We start from the raw sequence: 19,352 nt of genomic DNA on the forward strand, positions 1-19,352 counted from the left end.
AAACAAAACTTGTCAAATACTTAACAGAGGGAAAAAGAAGATACCCTCCCTCCAGGCCAGAGGACTGTCTGGGTGTGTTGAGAATGATGTGTCCATCTTTCTGCCCTTTTATGAGCTCAGTGGTGTCAATGGGCTCCCCTTCCAGAGTGATGGGTTTTAAGAGAATATGCATCCCACCTCTGAGATGAAGCAGGCACAGGGCAGATTCCCCTGGGTATGGCCATCTTGGCTGTCTTCTAGCTTCTTTTTTTTGAATTATGGCCTTTTTTTAAAAAAGATTTATTATTTATTATGTATACAACATTCTGCCTCGATGTATGCCCGCACGCCAGAGGAGGGCGCCAGATCTCAGTACAGATGGTTGTGAGCCACCATGTGGTTGCTGGGAATTGAACTCAGGACCTCTGGAAGAGCAGCCAGTGCTCTTAACCTCTGAGCCATCTCTCCAGCCCCCTGTCCAATAGATACTAGCTGACAAAGAACAACTTGTACTGGAATGGGCTGGGGAGATCCTGTCCTTGCCTTGCCTTGGGATTTTTTTTTTTTTTTTTTTGCCTTTGACATGATGGTGTCACAGGGCTCAGCCCTAGGCTTACCAGTTGAAGATTTTTCTTTTCCATATATGTCTCTGTGTGCATATAGGTGCATGTGAGTGCGGGTGCCCACAGAGGCCAGAAGGGGGCGTTAGATCTCCTGGTACTGGAGTTTATAGGTGTTTGTGAGCTACCGGATGCTAGAACTAAATTCCACCAGAGCAGCAGTAGATACTCTTAATGAATGAGCCAGCTCTCTGACTCCAGTTAAAGTTGTTTTTTTTTTTTCTTCCCTCCCCTGAGCTGCATCATAGTGATGGTGGTAACAGTCCTCACCAAAACCCAGCTATGGTCATAATACTCTAATTCCAGTATCAGGCCTTTGAGACAGGGTCTTATATAGCTCAGGCAGGCCAGGAACTCACTATGTAGCCAAGGATGATCTTAAACTCCCAAGCCTCGGGCCTCTAACTCTCTCTTAAGTGTTATGATTACAAGTGCGTGCCTTGCCCTGCTTAATAATACTGTACTGGGACTGATGAGATGGCTCATTGGGTAAAGTCACTTGCTTCCAGGCCCGAGTATCTGAGTTTAATCCCTGGGACCCACATGGTAGGAGATAACCAACTCCTGAAGATTGTCCATCACAGCCAGCATATTAAAGTCTTTTCATTTGTCCAATTTATAATTTCCTCTGCCGATCTCAATTTTGCATCAGTCACCATCTAATTAAAAGATGGAGGGAGAGTTGGGTGATGGCTTACAGCTTTAATCCCAGCACTTGGGAGACAGAGGTGGGTGGATCTCTGTGAGTTCAAGGCCAACCTGGTCTACCAATCAAGTTCCAGGACAGTAGGGTCTATACACAGAGAAACCCTGTCTCAGAAAATAAAAAAAAAGATGGAGAGAGGCCAGTGCAACAAGTCCAAGGTCCAAGTCCAACAGTTTGCAAGCCTGACAACCCGAGTTCAGTCATCCTCTGACCTCCACCTAGGCATGGTGCACACACACACACACACACACACACACACTCACAGATACAACCACACAATGCAATAACAACTAAATAATATATTTTTTAAAATATTTATTTATTTACTTATTATGTATACAATATTCTGTTTGTGTGTATGCCTGCAGGCCAGAAGAGGGCACCAGACCTCATTCCAGATGGTTGTGAGCCACCATGTGGTTGCTGGGAATTGAACTCAGGACCTTTGGAAGAGCAGGCAATGCTCTTAACCACTGAGCCATCTCTCCAGTCCCCACTAAATAATATTTTTAAAGTGAGAAGATAAACCAGTCCCACTGAGTCATTTATACACATGAATATTCTGTATTCAGACCAGAACTATGACCACCCAGTGGTTATCATTTAAATTACATGTGATAAAGAGGCATTTCCAAAGGATCCCTTGATTCTTGCACCAGGAAGTAGAGTGCTTGCCTAGAATCCTCCAGTGAGGAGCTTTAGGTGATGGCTGACAGCTAGAGTGACTTCTGGAACCTTCCAAGAATGGCTGGGGGCTTGAATTCCTGGTAGAGCTCCTGCTTATACTCCTGTGGTGAGGGGCTGGGGCTGGAAGCTCCACGGTAGACTATCTGCGCAGGGTACAGCCCTGAGGGGTTGGAGGTGTAGCACAGGCGGAAAGCACCTGCCGAGACTCTTCTACTGGGTGGCTGGGGACATGGTTCAGAGCTAGGGGCCTGCCTAGAATCCCCTAGTGAGGAGCTGGGGATGTGACTCAGCAACTGAGCACTTGTCTAGATTTTAGGTGGTAGGACTCGATTACAGAGTATGTCTGCAACCAAACAAAGAAGCATACACGGTAGCTGTGGTCACACAGGGACATTGTCTCAGTTTGCATGTCCAGCCCCTTCCTGAAGGTAAAGCCTTGACTCCTACCCCTGCCTCTCCCACTCTGGTCCCTGGAGTTATCCGCAGATATCACCTCCTGAGCAGTACCTGATGCAGGAGGGCTGTGCAGGAGGGAAGTACCTCCTCTGGGGTCTCTAGAGTCTGCTTCTCTTGGCCCAGATGTGGCAATGGAGGGCAAGGGCCAAGGGGCCAAGGGACTTATTACCCAAGGCAGGACGGGTTCCATCCAGAGGTCTACAAAAAGGAGCTGTGGGACAGGAGCTCATGGCCAGACCTGATTTGTGTCCCGCTGAGTCCACTGCCACAGTAAGTGACAGCCCTTCCCTAGTCGGAGCTCTGATGTGGGGTACCTAGGGCCACTGAATGTCCATTCCTGTGTCCCACCGGTACCAAAGGCCATTGTGGTCTGGCTCTCTCCAGCGTGGGAAGGGTCTGACCTAAGGTGGGGCTCTTGGTTGTCTCTTGCAGTACTTACAGGATGAAAAACCTCTCGCTTCTCCTCTTCCTCCTCTTCCCTGTCCCGGGGTTGCTGGACTCCAGCAGGTCACTCTGTTCCATGGATAAAGCCATTGACAAGAAGATCAAGCAAGGCTTCAGCTCCCTATGTGAGGAGCCCCCCACCCAACCTTGCTGAGGGCCTCACAGGCTTATCTCATCCCCGTGGGTCTCATCACAGACCCACCCAGCCGCAAGGCTAACGTCAGCCTCAAAATCAACCAATCTGCAGGTTCCAACCCCACCCCACCCTGCCCTACCTTGAACCACAGCTCCAACCCACAACCTAACTTCTTCCAACCATCCCCCCCAAACCTCCCCTCACCCCCAAAAGGCTTCAATTTGCAGTTCAAGGAGTCTTCCAGCCCCTGTTCCTCTTGCCTCAGTCTCCTGAGTGTTTGGCGTACAGGTGTGAGCCACCATTTTATCCTCTCGGGGGACAAAATATTTTACTATACACAAGTGTGCTGCACCTGTGTGTGTATATATGTGGTGCACATGTGTGAAGGTGCATGCGTGTGCATCGGCATGGGGATGCCTGAAGCTGATGTAGAGCCATCATCCCCGATTTCTCTCTACTTTGTTGAGGCGGAGTCCCTCAGTTGAACCCAGGACTTGTGGGCTTGGGAGAGTCTAGGCAGCTTGTTCTGGGGACCCCATGTCTGTCTGTCTCCTGGACGCTGGGTTTATAGGTGTCCCCACGCATGCCTGCCTGGCTTTTAGGTGGGTTCAGGGAATCTGAGCGCTGGTCCTCGCACTTGTGAGTCAAACTCTTTACCCACTGAGCCATCTCCCCACTCTGCTGGGAAGGGTTTGACTCCTTTGCTAGTGTCAAACCCAGAGGTCTCCCCGTGCAAGGATGCATTTGGGACAGCTTCGTTTTACCATCCCTTCCGCCCTCCTTTCTGCAGGGTCAGAAGCAGTAATCAGCGGTGGCATCCGATGCCGGACAGTCTCTTCCAGAGGGGATTTGGCCTCCTGCCCAGAAGGTGAGTGCAAACTGTTGCTCAGACTTTCTGGACATCCCCCGAGACTCCTCTGCTTCCTCGTCTCGGTCCTCGATATCTACTTCCTTAGGAATCTGTCCCACCCTCCAGTCTTCTTGCTCCCAGCCCAGCTCCAGGTCTCCATCAGCCCCCCACCCAGTCATTTTACCCTCTACTTCCTGGGCAACAGCCTCCAGCCTCCTCAGCCCATCTCCCCCGCCCACTCCTGCAGTTTCCCAGCTTCTCAGGGGCTTCTCTCCTTGCAGGCTTAGCAGTCACCAGCTGCTCCTGTGGCTCTGCCTGTGGCTCGTGGGATGTTCGAGAGGGAACAACGTGTCACTGCCAGTGTGCAGGCATAGATTGGACAGCAGCCCGTTGCTGTGCCCTGGGGGTTGGTGCCTGAGGTCTTGAGAGTTGAGTTGGTCTGCCATGTGCTGGGGCAGGGGGATGGGGCTGGCGAGAGGGCAGGGAGCAAGTCCAAGATGAGGGGCTGGAAACAGAGGATGGGGTGATGGTGATGTTGCTGCTGCTGCTGATAAAGGTGAATCGGTGAAGTGGACACGCGCCTCGTGTGGTTTCTTTAGTGGAGAAGAAGGTGCGTGGGAAGTGTTGTACCACATGGAAGTTTTTTCTCTCTATCCCCTTTTCTGTTTCTTTTTTCTTTTCCTTCCTCCTATCCCACCTTTTCAACAGGGTCTCATGTAATCCAGGCTAGCCTTAAACAACACTCGCCATCACAGATGAGACTGGACCTTGGCAGGACGGGGGATCCATAGTTCTCAAGTCCATTTTTCACCTCTGTGGATGCAGTGTCAAATACCTACTTAGAATCAGAGGCATCCAGGGCACCTACCCTTCTCCTCCCCGCCCCAGGAATCCTAGATAGAAAAGCCCAGGGCAGAGGATAATTTTTCTCTTGTATCTTGAGCTCAGAATAAAGCACGGCCTGCGGGTGCTAGTGAGTCTATTGAATGAGGGGCAGTGAGACGACTCAGTGGGGAGTGTGTTTGCTGCGAGGCTGGTGATCTGAGAGAGATTCCTGGAACCTCCTCCAAGTTGTCCTCTCACTTCCACGTGCACTGAGGTGCCTGTGCACCATGTGCACACACACACAGTAGACAAATAATAAATAAATGCAATAAAATGTTTGTCGAATTAATAACTCTGTGATGGTTAATCTTGATTGTTAACTTGACAGGATGGAGGGTTACCTAGAAGACACACATCTGGGCATGCCTGTGAGGGGGTTGGTAGATTGGGTTAATCAATGGGGAAAACCCTGAATGAAGGTGGTAACATTTCACTGTTGAACATCCTGATTGCGTAGAGAGGAGAAAGTGGGAGCTGGAGAGAGTTCAGAGGTTAAGAGTACTTGCTGCTCCGTCAGAGGACCCCAGTCAGTTTCCCAGCACCTGTGATGGGCAGCTAACAACCACCTCTGATTCATGTGCCCAGACACATGCATTCACCCCCCACACCAAAACCAAACAAAAACAAAAACAAAGAATTAAAAAAATTCATAAACCCCAAATCCATGAAAACACAAAATTGAAAAGAATAATGTACAAGCAAAAGGCCCATAAGATTAAAAAATATAAAACAAAAAGCCTACAAAAACACCACTGAGTTCTTCCTGTGCCTGGTGCCTTCCCCTAAGTATGGTTCATAAGCCTGTGAGACTCCATTTGAGAGAAACAAATTTTCCTTGGCAAGCAGTTGTCAGGTGGAGATGGTTTTTGGTCAGTAGTGGGGGCCATGTCCACTCTCCCCTCTCTGTTTTGGGATTCCATCTGATTTGACCTGATGAACACAATGTAGTGATATTTCATTTGTATTTAAATAAATAAAGCTTGCCTGAAGATCAGAAAGTAAAACAGCCACCCTGGTCAGACTTACAGACCATGCAGTGGTGACCACACATCTTTATTCCCAGTGGTCACACTAGTTTGCCATAGAAACCAGGTGGTAGTGGTGCACACCTTTAATCCCAGCACCAGAGAGGAATATAAGACTGGAGTTTTATGGCTGTTTTGCTTTTCTGACCTTTAGGTTGAACCCCAATATCTGCCTCTGGGTTTTTATTAATCGTGCTACAATTTAGGACCGAGTGTTCCCAATTTTCTCACTGTGCACACTGTCCAGTTTGGGGTCTCTTTGTTAGCTCCCGTCTACTACAAGAAGAAGCTTCTCTGATACTGGCTGAGCAAGATATTGATCGCTGGGTATTGCAGAATGTTGTTTGGAGACATTTTTTTTTTTTTGCTATGTTTCTTTGGCGTAACAATAGTATTTGGTTTTCCCCTAGACCCATGGCCAATCCAGTCTCAGGTTCTTGGCCACTGTGGCAGTGTCAGACAAGGGTACCATCTCATGGAGTGGCCCTTGTTGAAATATGAGCGGTGGCGGGGCTGCGTTCCCAACACCCCAGCCGCTTGGCTAGCTCATGCCCGAAGTAACAACACACAAACTGTATTCATTTAAAGAACTGCTTGGCCCATGAACTCTAGCCCTTACAGGCTAATTCTCGCACCTGGACTAGCCCATTTCTAATAATGTGTGTAAGCACCCCAAGGTGCGCTTACCGGGAAGATTCTAGCCTACATCCATCTTCATCGTGTGTGCCTCAGAGAGCAGAGCTATCGCGTCTACCCGGGAGAGCTGAGCATGGCGTCTGTGATCCGGAGAGCAGAGTCTCTCCGGGAGCAGAGCAGAGTCTGACCTCACTTCCTCTTCCACCCAGAATTCTATTCTGTTTACTCCTCCCATCTATGTTCCAAGCCATGAGGCCAAGCAGCTGGTTTATTATAACTTAACCAATGAAATCAACAGATTGATATATGACACTCCCACATCAGGCCCTCAAATCCAGGCAGAGAGTGCTTGGTTACTCACACAATGCTTGTGACACTAATGCACCAGTGTTTCTTTCAGGGAAGTCACTGTTGTGGGCCACAGGGCTTGTAGCTACCTTAGAGATTACCCCTCTCCTTTGGTAGCAGGCAGAGCACCTTCCAGTACCATGAACACTAGTAGGGGTGAGGATTCTGGGTAGACACCAATTCTACTTCTCCATGTTCTATGAGTTATGTGGGTGCTGTCTTCAACAAATAGGGCCTTACTATCAGTTTATACTAATAGTTGGGAGTTCATCTGCCTTGGAGGCACACAGGTTCATATGTGCACGAGTAGCTGGAGTTGTTTGGGGGTTTGCACGGGGGCCCTTTTGGCCAATTCAAGTAAATATAACCTATTCCTGGCACTGGAGGGTTCACTTGGTGGGGAAAGATGTCTAATCTACTTGGGGCATTGTTGCCCTGTTATTTTGTGACTTCATTTACATTTCTTTCATTCACACACACACACACACATATATATATATATGCACATATATACACACACACATATATGGAAACATCAACAGGAATAGGTTTATATATGGCCCCTCAAATGGCACTTATTGTTAGCTGCTCCTCCCTGTATTCCCTCCTTTACCCCCTCTTCCCTCTTCCCTCTGCCTTCCCATTTAATCCTCCCACTCCAATCTTCCCATAACTACTTATTCTATTTCTCCTTCCTTGAAGATTGTCCCCACGTCCAGTCTCTTACCCTATACCTACCTCTGTGGTTTTGCAGATTGTAGTATACATACTGAAGGCTAAAAAGCTAACATCTACACATAGGAGAATACATATCGTATCTGTCTTTTGTGGGCTGGGTTATACCTCCTTCAGGATGATGTTTTTCTAGCTCCCTCCATTTACTTGAAAATTTCATGATTTCACTTTTTTTTTTTTTTAAAAAAAATGATTTTCAAGACATTGTTTCTCTGTGTAGCCCTTTCTGTCCTGGGATTCTTTCTGTACACCAGGCTGTCTTCAGACTCACAGAGATCTGCCAGCCTCTGCCTCCCAAGTGCTGGGATTAAAGGCTTTTGCCACTACTACCTGGCATAATTTCTTTTCTTTTCTCCACCCTTGGTACCAGCCATCCACCTATTCAGTAGGCACAAAGGGGGCATCTTTTGTTTTGTTTTGTTTTTTAAAGACAGGGTTTCTCTGTAGCTTTGGAGCCTGTCCTGGAACTACCTCTTGTAGACCAGGCTGGCCTTGAACTCACAGAAATATGCCTGCTTCTGCCCCCCACCCCAGTGCTGGGATTAAAGGTGTGTGCACCACCATTACCTGACTATCTAATTTTTTAAATAATATTCCATGGTGTGAATGTACCAGATATTGGTTATTCGTTGGTTGATGGACATCTAGGCTCTAGTGGTCCTTTGGTTACATGATCAAGTGTGGTATAGCTGGTCCTTTGGTAGATCTAGTCCCAGTTTCCCAAGGAACTGCCACACTGATTCCCATAGTGGTTTCACGAACTTGCAGTCCCACCAGCAATGAATGAGTGTTCCCCTTTCCCAGCAAGAGCTGTCATTTCTTTTATTGATCATGATTGTTCTGATAGGTGTAAAATGAAATATCAAAGTGGTTTTAATTTACATGTCCCTGATGGCTAAGGATGTTGAACATCTCTTTAAGTGTTGTGTTTTTTGTCAAGAGAATTCTTTTTTTAGTATTTTTTTAATTTTATGAACATTGATGTTTTTCCTGATTTTATGTCTGTATGAGAGTGTCAAATCACTTGGAGCTGGATTACAGACATTTATGAGCTGCTATATGGGTGCTGGGAATTGAACTCAGGTCCTCTGGAAGAGCAGCCAGTGCTCTTAGTCACTGAGCTTTCTCTCCAGCCCACTCTTTTGAGAATTCTATGTCAGTTCCATATCCTATTTTAAATTGGGTCATTTGTTTTCTTGATGTCCAGTTTTTTCAAGTTTTTTAAAAATATATTTTAGATATTAGCCCCTCTGTTGGATGTGTAGTTGGTAAAAATCTTTTCCCACTCTGTAGGCTGGTGCTTTGTCTGAATGATAGTGACAGTTGCCTTACGGAAGCTTTTCAGTTTCATGAGGTCCCATTTATTAATTATTGATCTTAGTGCCTGTGTTATCAATGTTCTGTTCAGAAAGCCTTTTCCTGGCTCATGAGTTCAAGGCTATTCCCACTTTTGTTTTCTATCAGATTCAGTATATCCGGCCTTACATTGAGGTTCTCGATCCATTTGTAGTTCACTTTTATTCTGGGTGATGAATATGGATCTATTTGCATTCTACTTCATGCAACCATCCAGTCTGACCAGCACTACTTGTTGAAGGTGCTATTTTTTCCCCCAGTGTGTATTTTTCACTTCTTTGTCAAAGATCAGGTGTCCATAGACATGAGGATTTATGTCTGGGTCTTCAATTCATTTCTATTGAGCAACACATTGGTTTTTGTGTCAATATCATCCTGTTTTTATTACTATAGCTCTGTAGAACAAGTTGAGGCCAATGATGGTGATATCTCCAGCAGTTCTTTAACTAAAGTCTTAAAAATTTTAAGACATCAAAAAAAAATTTAAGACATCACTTAGACGATAGACACTCGAAATATGCGAATACACATGCATATTCATGTGGATATGTCATAGTTACAATAGTATGCAAATAAGCGTGTGGCATACATACATAAGCTCTGACTGAAGGCATTTGGAGGTTTGAATGTGCATGTGTGTGAATGCATGTGTGTGAACCAGGAAGGGGAACAGATAGATGGAGTGAGTGCCTTTTTTCCTTCTGGTGTGTCCATGTGGGGGGGGGGGAGAATACCTTGAGGATGCACAGGGCAATTGTTGCGGACTTGGGTCTGCCCTCAGTTTAGATGTAGGTGTGGTGTCAAAGTGGTTTTCTCTTCTTGCCTCACATCCGTTTTGCTCCCATGGTGCAATCGGTTAACATGTGATACTTTTTTTTTTTTTTTTTTTAAATAAGGTGGCTGGAGAGACAGCCGTGGGTGCTGGGAACCGAAGTCTTTATATTTATGGTTGTGAGTCTAGCCTTTAACGAACATGTGATACTTGTATGAAAAGTAGAACTTGGATGGGGCAGGGTTGAGCTATGGAGTGGAGAAGGAAGGTGTTTTGGGAAGAGGGAACTCAGCCGCTGTTTTAAAAGTCAGATTCTGAGTTGATACAGCTTTTCTTGTGGAAACAGAAAGCATAGAAGAAAAGCTGGTCATGCGGGGCACAACTGTAATCCCAGCTGGGGAGGTGGAAAGAGGGAGCCTAAGGACTTGTTGCCCAGCTAGCCTTGCATACTTGGTGAGCTCCAGGCTACTGAGAGAGGCTGCCTTAAACACAAGGTGCCATTGCCTGAGGATCAAAAGCTGGGGTTGTCCTCTGCCCACCCCCAAAAAAGTCAGGGAGATGCAGTCAGGCCCATTCCATCTGTCTGTTCCATGTGTGTGCCTTCCTGGCGGTGGTGGTGCACACCTTTAATCCCAGCACTTGGGAGGCAGAGGCAGGCAGATCTCTGTGAGTTCAAGACCAGCCTGGTCTACAAGAGCTAGTTCTGGGACAGCTCCAAAGCCACAGAGAAACCCTGTCTTGGGGAAAACAAAACAAAACAAAACAAAACAACAACAACAACAACAACAGCAAAAAACCATGTGTGTGTTTCTACCCAGACCCTCTGGCTTCCTCAAAATCTCTCTTCTGTCCTAACATATAGGATCCCCTCTTGGCCACCCATGAGACTTCTGTCACTCTAAAGGAGTCATTTAGAGTGTTGCGGAAACTGGAGATGCCTCTGAGCAGGAGATCTGGTGTGGATCCCTGAAAGCAGGAGATGAAGCCTTCTTCCCTCCCGTCCACCCTCAGATTTCCTCATCCGTCTTGACGCCTTCCGGTAGGTGGGGATATGAGGACACTTGGGAGGTCCAGGGCCCAAGGCTGTGGTAATCTCTTTCAACCAACCAAGCAGAATGCAGGCATCAGCCTCCCAGGACAAGACCCGGAGGAAGCCAGGCCATAATGAAGGTCAGGACACTTGGGATGGGAAGGGGAAATAAGGAAGCCTGAGGTAAGAGCGGTCAGGACAGAGGAGCTCCTTTCTTCGAGGGGCTCACGACATCTGCACTGCTTAATCACAGGGCTGATTTTGGTCCTTCATGCCTGCTTTAGTATAATCCCCTAGATTGAACTCCCCTACCAACGCCCCAAATATCTGGATGAGTCTCAGCATCTCCTCTCAACAAACCATACACAGGTACTCACCATCCTGACTATGAGAATATAACCTTGGCCTTCAGAAACAAGGAAGAGCTCAAACTCAAACAATCAGCACCCAAGAAACAAGGTGAGCAGACACCTGCTTGCCCACCCCACGCTAACCTTAAGGAGTACGTGGAGGGGTGAGTGCTGGAGAGTGTGGGGTTGGTGGCATTAAAGATGGCGATGCAGTTGTGGTTGTGGCTCAGCTGGAGACAACTTGCCCAGCATGCACAATGCCCTGGTTCAATCCCCATTTCTGTATAAACTGGGTGTGGGTGCTCGCCTATTATTCTAACATTTGGGGGCTCAAAGCAGAGATTAAAGGTCATTGCAGGCTACACAGAGAGTTGGAGGCTTGCTTGGGATATAAGAAACCTTAACTAACTAACTAGCTAACTAACTAGATTGTGGGACTGGGGATGTGGATAACTCAGTGGTTAAAAGTGATGCTGCACAAGGATGAGGGCCAGAGTTCAGATTCCAGCACCCACAGAATAAACCAAGTGTCCTGTGTATGTCTGCAACCCCAGCATCAAGGGCTGGAGACAAGAGGGTCGTGCTAATTCCCAGCTTTGCTGAATAAACAAGAGAGTCTCTGCCTCAAAGAAACAGGCAGAGAGTGACAGAGGAGGATACCCAGTGCCCCCCCAACACTACTGTTACGTACTCTGGTGGGGGCAGCTTTGTAGCTGAGACTATGGAAGTGGGGTTTCTGAAAATGCTTCAGGCAGTGCTGTTGGCTGTGCTTTTAGTCTTTGGGTGACAGAATTTGTTGAGAGGAATGTGAGGGTCACAGTGTAAGGAATACAAGGTAGTAGTACTGATGCTCACTGAGTGGGGATGTCCTCGGTGGTCCTCGGTGCTGATGATAGATGCTACAGACAGTAATGATGGCCTGCTTGGTGGGGCTGGGCTCTGCAAGTCATGTGCTCTGTGTTTTTGTCCCAGCCCAGGTCAAGCCATCACCGGACACACCCCAGATCCCCCCCTGGTTGCACAGAACCATCATGATCTTATATGTCTTCCTCGCTCTCATCTTTTCATTTTGCATCATCCTGTCGGCCTTGGTCCTGGTCAAAAGCAAGTGATCCTGGGAGCTGGGAGAGGGGCGGGATTGTGGAATTTCCTCTGCTACCTCTCCCTTCCCCCAACTCCATTTCCAAGAAGGCTAAAAGGAGGGTGGGGGTCTTAAAAGCTTTTCTATCCTCTCCTAAACAGATTCTGAAATGTCCAGGGAGCTGTGGAGCTTGAGAGTGGAGCTTCTGAATGGTGAGTGGGAGGTGCAGAGGAGGCCCACAGTGGTGCTGGTGGGACAGGAGAGGGGCGGCCATCTGAACATCTCAAACGCTGTGCCCTTAGTTTCAAGCCTGGTGCAGCAGTGCCAGGATCAGCAAGACAATCATTGGAAAGCTGTCCAGACGGGCATCCGGGAGGCCAAGAGTAACATTGCTACAGTCTCGAGCAAAGTGCAGAGTGGAAATGACAAGCTGAAGACGGTGCCAGAAGGTATTCCTTCACAGGCCTGCTCTCTTTGGGTGGATTTGTTTGGGCGCTTGGAACACTGGTGGGGCTGAGAAGGTGACACAGCCAGTAAGGGACAACATGAGGACCTGAGTTTATATCCCCAGGGCTCACGTAAGAACTGGGCTTGGTGGCACAGCTATGCAACCCTAGCAGTTGGGCAAGGGTGGTGGTGGTAGAGATAGGCAGATACATGTGGCTTACTGGTCAACCAGTCTAGCCAAATCCCCATGTTCAATGAGAGACCATGTTTCCAAAAATAAAGTCATAAAGGAAAACAGCTAGTTGGTGCCAGCTTCTGACTTCTTTACCATTTGCACACACAAGTGCAAATACTGTGAACATATACACATGCACAAATCACACACACACACACACACACACACCATTTCACTACCGCGAACCACCAACATCTGAATCTCCTTCACTTAAACTGAAAACTGCTAATGATATTAGGGCTTTATTTGCGGCCCTACTCCAGATTTGCCTGTCTCTTCTCCCACCAGATATAACTGACATCAAGAAAACCCTTCAAGCGCTAGAGAAGAAAGCCCTCGCTCGTAAGCCGGGGGCTAGGGAGGTGTGTTGGGGTGGAGTTCCAGACCTAGTGCCGGTCTGCCTGACCTCAGCTTTCTCCTCTCTGACAGCGCCCACTTCTAAGTAAATAAGAGGACATCATAGCCACAGCTGGAAGGACTTGGGATTGCACCTGCTAGTGAAGATGGCAAATGGGGGTACCCGGCTTGAGTGTGAGTCTGCCATTCATCCTCATAGAGAGAATTACCCATCTGGGGGAATGACTGTTGTGGAGTGTGCACGTAAGGGGACATTTTGTGGCATATGGAGTTTCCGTGCATTCAAGGAGAAGATGTTACGGTGGAAAGAGAACATGGAAGTCACAGCATGCGTTACTCTTTATGGGCCACACAAAGAGGCCATGTATGGCCTGACATATATGAGAATAGGCATGTCCTGATGGATAGCTGTTCCTGTGAAGCCCTCAAAGTGTGTCATTGCGAGGGTGGCTGTAGGTGATATGAGGGATATGCCTCCCCATTAGCTTGAGTGTGTATGTGTGCATGTGGCTATTTTGTGTGTGTCACCGCAGTGGTGAGCAATGTACACTCTGGGGATGTACTGTGTTGTGTGTCATTCCTCGTGTGCTTGGCTGTGTCACCTTGTGGGTTCAGAGCGTGTACACAAATGCACCCATTAATTTCTGTGCTTGTAGTTTATGATTCATGACGATAAATGCCAAGAGGAATGATAACGGCTCTTGAGCGGTTATTGGGTTGTATGTGGCACAGAAGTTCACGACTGGTGGGGAGACTAGATTTAGGGCTTGGATTTGGGGATGCGACTGATCACTCATTGCTGTAATCCAGGCACGATGCAGCTGAACTGTAAGTTCATCACTTGGGGGGCTGTTGTAGGAGGATCATGGCTATAAAAGACGAGTTTGGGTGGGTAGTGAACTGGCTCAGAATGTAAAAGGGACTTGGCATCGTCTTACCTGAGTTCCGTCCCTGGGATCCACACAGTGGGACAAGAGAGCCACTTCTGACCCGCACATGCATACCATAGCACACGCACACACAAATACTAAAATAAAAATAAAATTTAAAAATACCCACAGGAATCTACATCCTACCACAGAGACACTTGCTCATCCATGCAATGGATAATGTAATAGAGCTTATTGCTGCTCTGTTAGCAATAGCCAGGAAATGGAAACAGCATAGACATCCATCAACTGATGGCCATGAAGATGTGATGCACATATACACGATGGAATTTATTCAGCACAAAAGAAAAATCTGCAGGAAGATGGATGGTACTGGAAATCACTGTGTTAAGTGAAATCAGCCAGACTGAGAAAGGCAAAATGCTGCCTCTTATATGTGGAGTCTAACTTTATACACGCATATGCATATATGTATATATATATGTATACATACAACATATATACACACATACATATATGTTGAAAGTGGAAAGGATACTGGGGAGGTAGGGTCATAGTGGGATTGGGGGCCAGGAAGATGGAAGAGCGGAGATTTAAGGGAAGAGTCAACCCAAACTAGATAAGTATGAAAATGTCATTAAGTAGCTAATTCAAAATAGAAAAATGCTCAGGGTAGATTTCAGATAGGCTGCTGAGTCAGGTAGACATGCGCGCCCCCTTGCGGCTGCTCTCTCGCACAACCTGGGTGTGCATTTGTCCGCCCCTCCCCGTACTTGAGCCCGCATGGTATCCTTTTAATGACTCAAAACGCTTGCAAACAGCCCGGTGCAGTTTCGGTGAGACCCCAGCTCTTCCTGCATCGGTCTCGTCCTTTCTTTGTGGATCTCAGCTGCGTCTCCCATTCTATCTGCTTTGGATTGTTCTTGGGGCGGAGTGTGGTGGGGGAGTTGACGGGGAGGTCTTGAGACACCAGTCTTGGAGCAGCTCAGCTCAGCCTCTCAGAGCATACAGGTAGAGGGGTCTCCCACGTATTCTGCACAATCCCCTTCTGGGCTGGCGTGCAGTACCGCCCAACCCCAACCCTACAAACCCGGGTCCGGGTCCTGGTGCATGCATAGTGGGGTAGGGCTCTTGACTTCTACCCCATTCCACAAGAGTGTCTGTCGTTGCTTTATCGGGAGAAGCACCCAAGGCCCCACTTCGCCTCCAAGATCCTTTTCTGGACCCTTGCGCTACCCAACGCCGGCTTCTTGATCTGCTGTGGCGACAGTCTTCTCCAGGGCCCTTGTCTCCTCTCCAAAGGGTTAATGCAATGGGGTGGGTCAGGGTCCTGCTAAGGACCACCCGCTGGGAGGCGGCTTCAGTTTCAGGTGATGTAATTCTCCTTCCTCAGTACAGATTGGACTAATTAGGTTTAGCTGAGTCTATAAGCACCGCCCCTCGCCCTTTTTCTTTTCTTTTAGGATGATGGCCCCTGTCTGAGTACAGTTTTAAGCTCCGTAACGATTTGGCTTGGGCTTCCTTAGTCTTTTTTCTAAAGCTCCAGTCCCCATCACGTGTGATTAACCTCCACGACATCTTATTGTCTTCGTTCTCCTTTGGGCACCTTGCTTGCCTTGCCCTCACCTACAGTTTGCCCGCCCTGGGCTTTTCATTTTAAAGTCGAATAAATTGCCCTAACGATTTCATTTGGGTCAGCTCTTCCCGCCCCAGTGTGTTGATTTCTTTTTGTTCTGGCGCTAGGAAGACGTCATAGACTTTTTATCACAGCATAGCATAGAATTTGAGGGTGACATAAATCTGTGTTCCCTGGGCCACAGCCATTGACAATTTACCTCCAGAATAAACTTGTCTCTTATTACTATTGAAGTGAGAGTTGTGTGTTTGCATTGATAGGGCAGAGGCAGGAGGATTGCTGCAAGTTCAGAACCATCTTTAAGCCAGACTTAAAAAAATGTAATTATGGTTATTTTGGGGGGTTATTAAATAGTGGTGTTTAGATATGGTTATAGATAGTGGGAGATGCAAAATGCTTGTCAAATACATCGGCAGAAACATCAACTAGGCAGGCAACAAAGTGGAGAAATCTCTGCTACAGGTCTCAGATATTATCTCCTGGACTCTAGTGTTCTGCTAGTAGATACATTTCAGAAGGTCAGACCATGAGAACCAAGCAGACATTGTAATTAGGTTCCAGACCTGCAACATTCCAGCCTCTCCACCACCACCGAATCTCTAAGCGGTGGTTCAGTCTTGGAGAAGGGTCCATATAAGGTCCAATTCCTTCGTTCACAGCCTCCAGTGTGCAGCGGCTATAGGCACACAGCACCTTGAAAAGAAGGTGAAACAAGTCCCTTGCAGTGCTGAAGCATACATGGGCAGCCCGTTTATATTGGGTTTCATGGTCTCGGTTGATGAAGAAGACTGACCAGGTCTCTTCCTCAAGGAACAGGTTCCACCAAGATATGAACTCAGATCGCTGGATACAGAATCCAGAGCGTTAACCATTACACCATGGGAGCTGGTGCATTCAGCACCATATTCAGTTATATTTACTGTTTCTGTTGCTTTGTTTTTTATTTGTTTGTTTTTAGAACAGTAGAAATGTTCACTGATCGAAATTGAGCAAATGGAAAAAATATTAATATTCATTTACTTCCAAGATTGACCTGTGAGGCCAAGGATGATCTTGAACACCTGATACTCCTGCCTCTACCTCTCAGATGCTGGAGGCATTTTCTCAAATTGACAAAAGCCCACCAGGACAATATGGGAGGTATTATACTAATTAAAAGCAGTATTGGGGAAAAAAAGATTATAAATGCATATGAATATGGTTTTGAGAGTGATTAATTTGTTGCCTTGGTGGTGGTAATGGTTGCTGGACATAAGCATATATCAAAATGTCATGTCTATCATTAAATATCTGTGAAATTTTCTGTACCAAGTGTGCTTCAATAAAGAGATTTTAGTAAAAAAAAAAAAAAAGAAAAAAAAAGCAGTATTGGGGCTGTCAGCCCCAAGGACTCAAATGGTGGAGGAAGAGAATTGGCTCACAAAAGTTGTCCTCTGACCTCTACTCATGCTACGGCACACACACATGCAAGTATACACACATGTACACAAAATTAATAAAAATGCAACAAATCTATTAAAAATAATTAGATTTGTCCATTTTATGCTATGGGTGCTTTGACTGCATATATGACTGCATGTATCTGTACCACATGCATGCCTCATGCTTGTGGAGGTCAGAAGAGAGCATTGAATTCCTGGAATGGTTGTGAACCACCAGGTGGGTGCTGGTGTTTTGAACCGTGGTCCTCTGCAAGGGCAACTAGTACTCTCTGAAGGGACACTAGCCCACTTGAGCATGTGGCTCAGGCAGGCCTTGTCTTTCTCTCTGTCCCCTCTGCCTTGCTAAAAACTGTGAGATTACATTCCTAAGTTATCCACCAAGGTCTATTCCCTCATTTGGCCACTTCCTCCTGAGGCTGACTACCAAAGTCCAGAAATCAGAAGCCCCCTTTGGTTCACCAAATTAAAACTGAACACCTCATCCTAACAGGGAATTTTCCCTTTTACACACACACACACACACACACACGTTATGTGTATATATATACACATATATATATATACCATTTGCCTGTGTGCTGTGTCTGTCTCCCTTTATGTAGAGACAGTCAGTCCTTTGTCCCTCTGAGACAAATACCCTTCCCCCTTTCCCTCATCCCCTTCTCCCTCATCCTCTATCTCTTTTATCACTGCATCCTAGCCCATTCTAACACAGACTTCCCCTTTCTTAAGAATGACACGCACAAGGCCATTGGCTCTGCTTTCCTGCCTGTCAGAAAGCAGCCACTTTAACTTTTCTTCCCCGCTTGAAGGATCTCTGAGGTGTGCTTTGTGCCTAATTGGGGTCTGGAAAAGAGCCCCCTTCACTCTTAGCAACTGAGCCGTTTCCCTAGTTCTTAAAACAAAGCAAAACATTTAAAAAATAGTATTTTGGGTCAGGGGATTGAAGGGCTTTAGCAGGCCCGAGCACGGCAGACACAGGCCCGAGCACGGCAAACATGGCACCGGCAGATTTTGCCCTTTCCCCTTCCCTCACCCTTGCTAAACCATTAGATTACACCCCTGAAGCCAGCCCTCAATGTCTATTCTCTTATTGGCCACTGACTCATTCCTGAGGCTGATCACCAAGGTCCAGCTATCAGAACATCAAAGTCCAGCTATCAAAATTATTATTTTGACTAACCAGATTAAGTACCCAGTCAGAATTCACCAACACACCCTGCCTCATTCAAACACAAACCTCCCCTTTTCTCTCTTGAAACTAACGCTTGCAAAGCTGTTTGCTGCTGTTTCTGCTTGATTAGGGTTCAGTCACCTGGTCTTTTCGCCTTACTTAATAAACGATCTCTTTGTGTTTGATTCGTGCTTGGAAATTGGTGTTTGGGTGTGGTCTGTACCTAATCCGGGGTCCTAGGGGAGCACCCAGCAGTACAAGGGTCCCTCCAGGAATAATTCACTCTTTAGAGCCCTCACTACATTGCCAGAACCCACGTGAATGGTCACATATGTTGGTGCACAGCTGTAATCCTGGTGCCGAGGAGACAGAGCCAGGGGGATCCACGGGGCTCATGGTCAGCCACCCCAGCTGAACTGGGGAACTCTAAGTCCCAGCCAGAGACCCTGTTTCAAAAAGGAAACCAAAGCCAGGTGTGGTGCTGCGTGCCCTTAATCCCAGCAAACAGGAGGCAGAGGCAAACAGAGCTCTGTGTTTGATGCCAGCCTGGTCTACACACCCAAGGTTGACCTCTGGCCTCCACAGGCACAGGGCCTCCTCCTCTTCCCTCTCCTCCTCTTCCCATTTGGGACAGGATCTCATTATGTAGCTAGCCCTGACTGGTCTGGAACTCCCTGTGTAGATCAGGCTGCCCTCAACTCATAGAAATCTACCTGCCTCTGCCTATTGAATTTTGATATTTATTAAGGGTGCCTGGTGACATGCACATTTCTGCACGCATGAGCACGCACACACACAAGCACACCGCACACACAATATTAAAATGAGCTTAGAGTTGAGGATGCCGCTTATCAGCAGAACACCTGCTCAGCACATGTGTGGCCCTGAGTTCCACACTTAGCACAGAAAAACCAAACAATTCAGGTTACTGTTTCATACCATTTCAAATGTGGCTGCTAGGATGTTTTAACTAAAGACGTGGTGCCAGGACAGGCTCGGCTGGAAAGCACTTGCTTAGCATGTGTGGGGCCCTAGGTTTCACTTCCAGCGCGGTGAAATAAATCAGTTCATCATG

General features: G+C 47.1%; 2 protein-coding genes across 4 annotated transcripts; both read left to right on the forward strand.

Annotated features, from left to right (window-relative positions):
- Positions 1 to 527: 527 nt before the first annotated feature.
- Retn (resistin) lies at positions 528 to 10,635 on the forward strand. 3 transcript variants are annotated; one of them, XM_050127400.1, is made up of 5 exons: positions 1,783 to 2,718; positions 2,881 to 3,017; positions 3,819 to 3,896; positions 4,160 to 4,284; positions 10,498 to 10,635. In XM_050127400.1, the coding sequence occupies exons 2-5, from the start codon at positions 2,891 to 2,893 to the stop codon at positions 10,603 to 10,605; spliced, it is 438 nt and encodes a 145-aa protein (XP_049983357.1). In that variant the 5' UTR covers positions 1,783 to 2,718; positions 2,881 to 2,890; the 3' UTR covers positions 10,606 to 10,635. The 3 variants fall into 3 exon arrangements, with proteins under 3 accessions (XP_049983359.1, XP_049983357.1, XP_049983358.1); XM_050127402.1 differs by lacking the exon at positions 10,498 to 10,635 and having other exon boundaries at positions 528 to 2,718; positions 4,160 to 4,452; XM_050127401.1 differs by lacking the exon at positions 1,783 to 2,718 and having other exon boundaries at positions 2,748 to 3,017.
- A 25-nt stretch (positions 10,636 to 10,660) lies between these two features.
- On the forward strand, positions 10,661 to 16,968 carry Mcemp1 (mast cell expressed membrane protein 1). The gene is made up of 7 exons (XM_050127399.1): positions 10,661 to 10,805; positions 11,035 to 11,124; positions 11,988 to 12,119; positions 12,258 to 12,308; positions 12,399 to 12,545; positions 13,067 to 13,120; positions 13,208 to 16,968. The coding sequence occupies exons 1-7, from the start codon at positions 10,751 to 10,753 to the stop codon at positions 13,222 to 13,224; spliced, it is 546 nt and encodes a 181-aa protein (XP_049983356.1). The 5' UTR covers positions 10,661 to 10,750; the 3' UTR covers positions 13,225 to 16,968.
- Positions 16,969 to 19,352: the final 2,384 nt, after the last annotated feature.

The sequence above is a fragment of the Alexandromys fortis genome, unplaced genomic scaffold (assembly GCF_014885135.2).
Source record: "Alexandromys fortis isolate MF-2015 unplaced genomic scaffold, M_Fortis_MF-2015_v1.1 scaffold_271, whole genome shotgun sequence".
Classification (NCBI taxonomy): Eukaryota; Metazoa; Chordata; class Mammalia; order Rodentia; family Cricetidae; genus Alexandromys; species Alexandromys fortis.

What these genes read in the sequence shown, in the direction of transcription:
- Mcemp1 (XM_050127399.1), top strand. Translation starts at nt 10,751, where the DNA reads ATGCAGGCATCAGCCTCCCAGGACAAGACCCGGAGGAAGCCAGGCCAT. An exon ending in ATCAGCACCCAAGAAACAAG is followed by an intron (nt 11,125 to 11,987) that starts GTGAGCAGACAC and finishes TTTTTGTCCCAG; the next exon opens with CCCAGGTCAAGCCATCACCG. An exon ending in GGCCTTGGTCCTGGTCAAAA is followed by an intron (nt 12,120 to 12,257) that starts GCAAGTGATCCT and finishes TCTCCTAAACAG; the next exon opens with ATTCTGAAATGTCCAGGGAG.
- Retn (XM_050127400.1), top strand. Translation starts at nt 2,891, where the DNA reads ATGAAAAACCTCTCGCTTCTCCTCTTCCTCCTCTTCCCTGTCCCGGGG. An exon ending in TTTGGCCTCCTGCCCAGAAG is followed by an intron (nt 3,897 to 4,159) that starts GTGAGTGCAAAC and finishes CTCTCCTTGCAG; the next exon opens with GCTTAGCAGTCACCAGCTGC. An exon ending in CCCGTTGCTGTGCCCTGGGG is followed by an intron (nt 4,285 to 10,497) that starts GTTGGTGCCTGA and finishes CCTAACATATAG; the next exon opens with GATCCCCTCTTGGCCACCCA.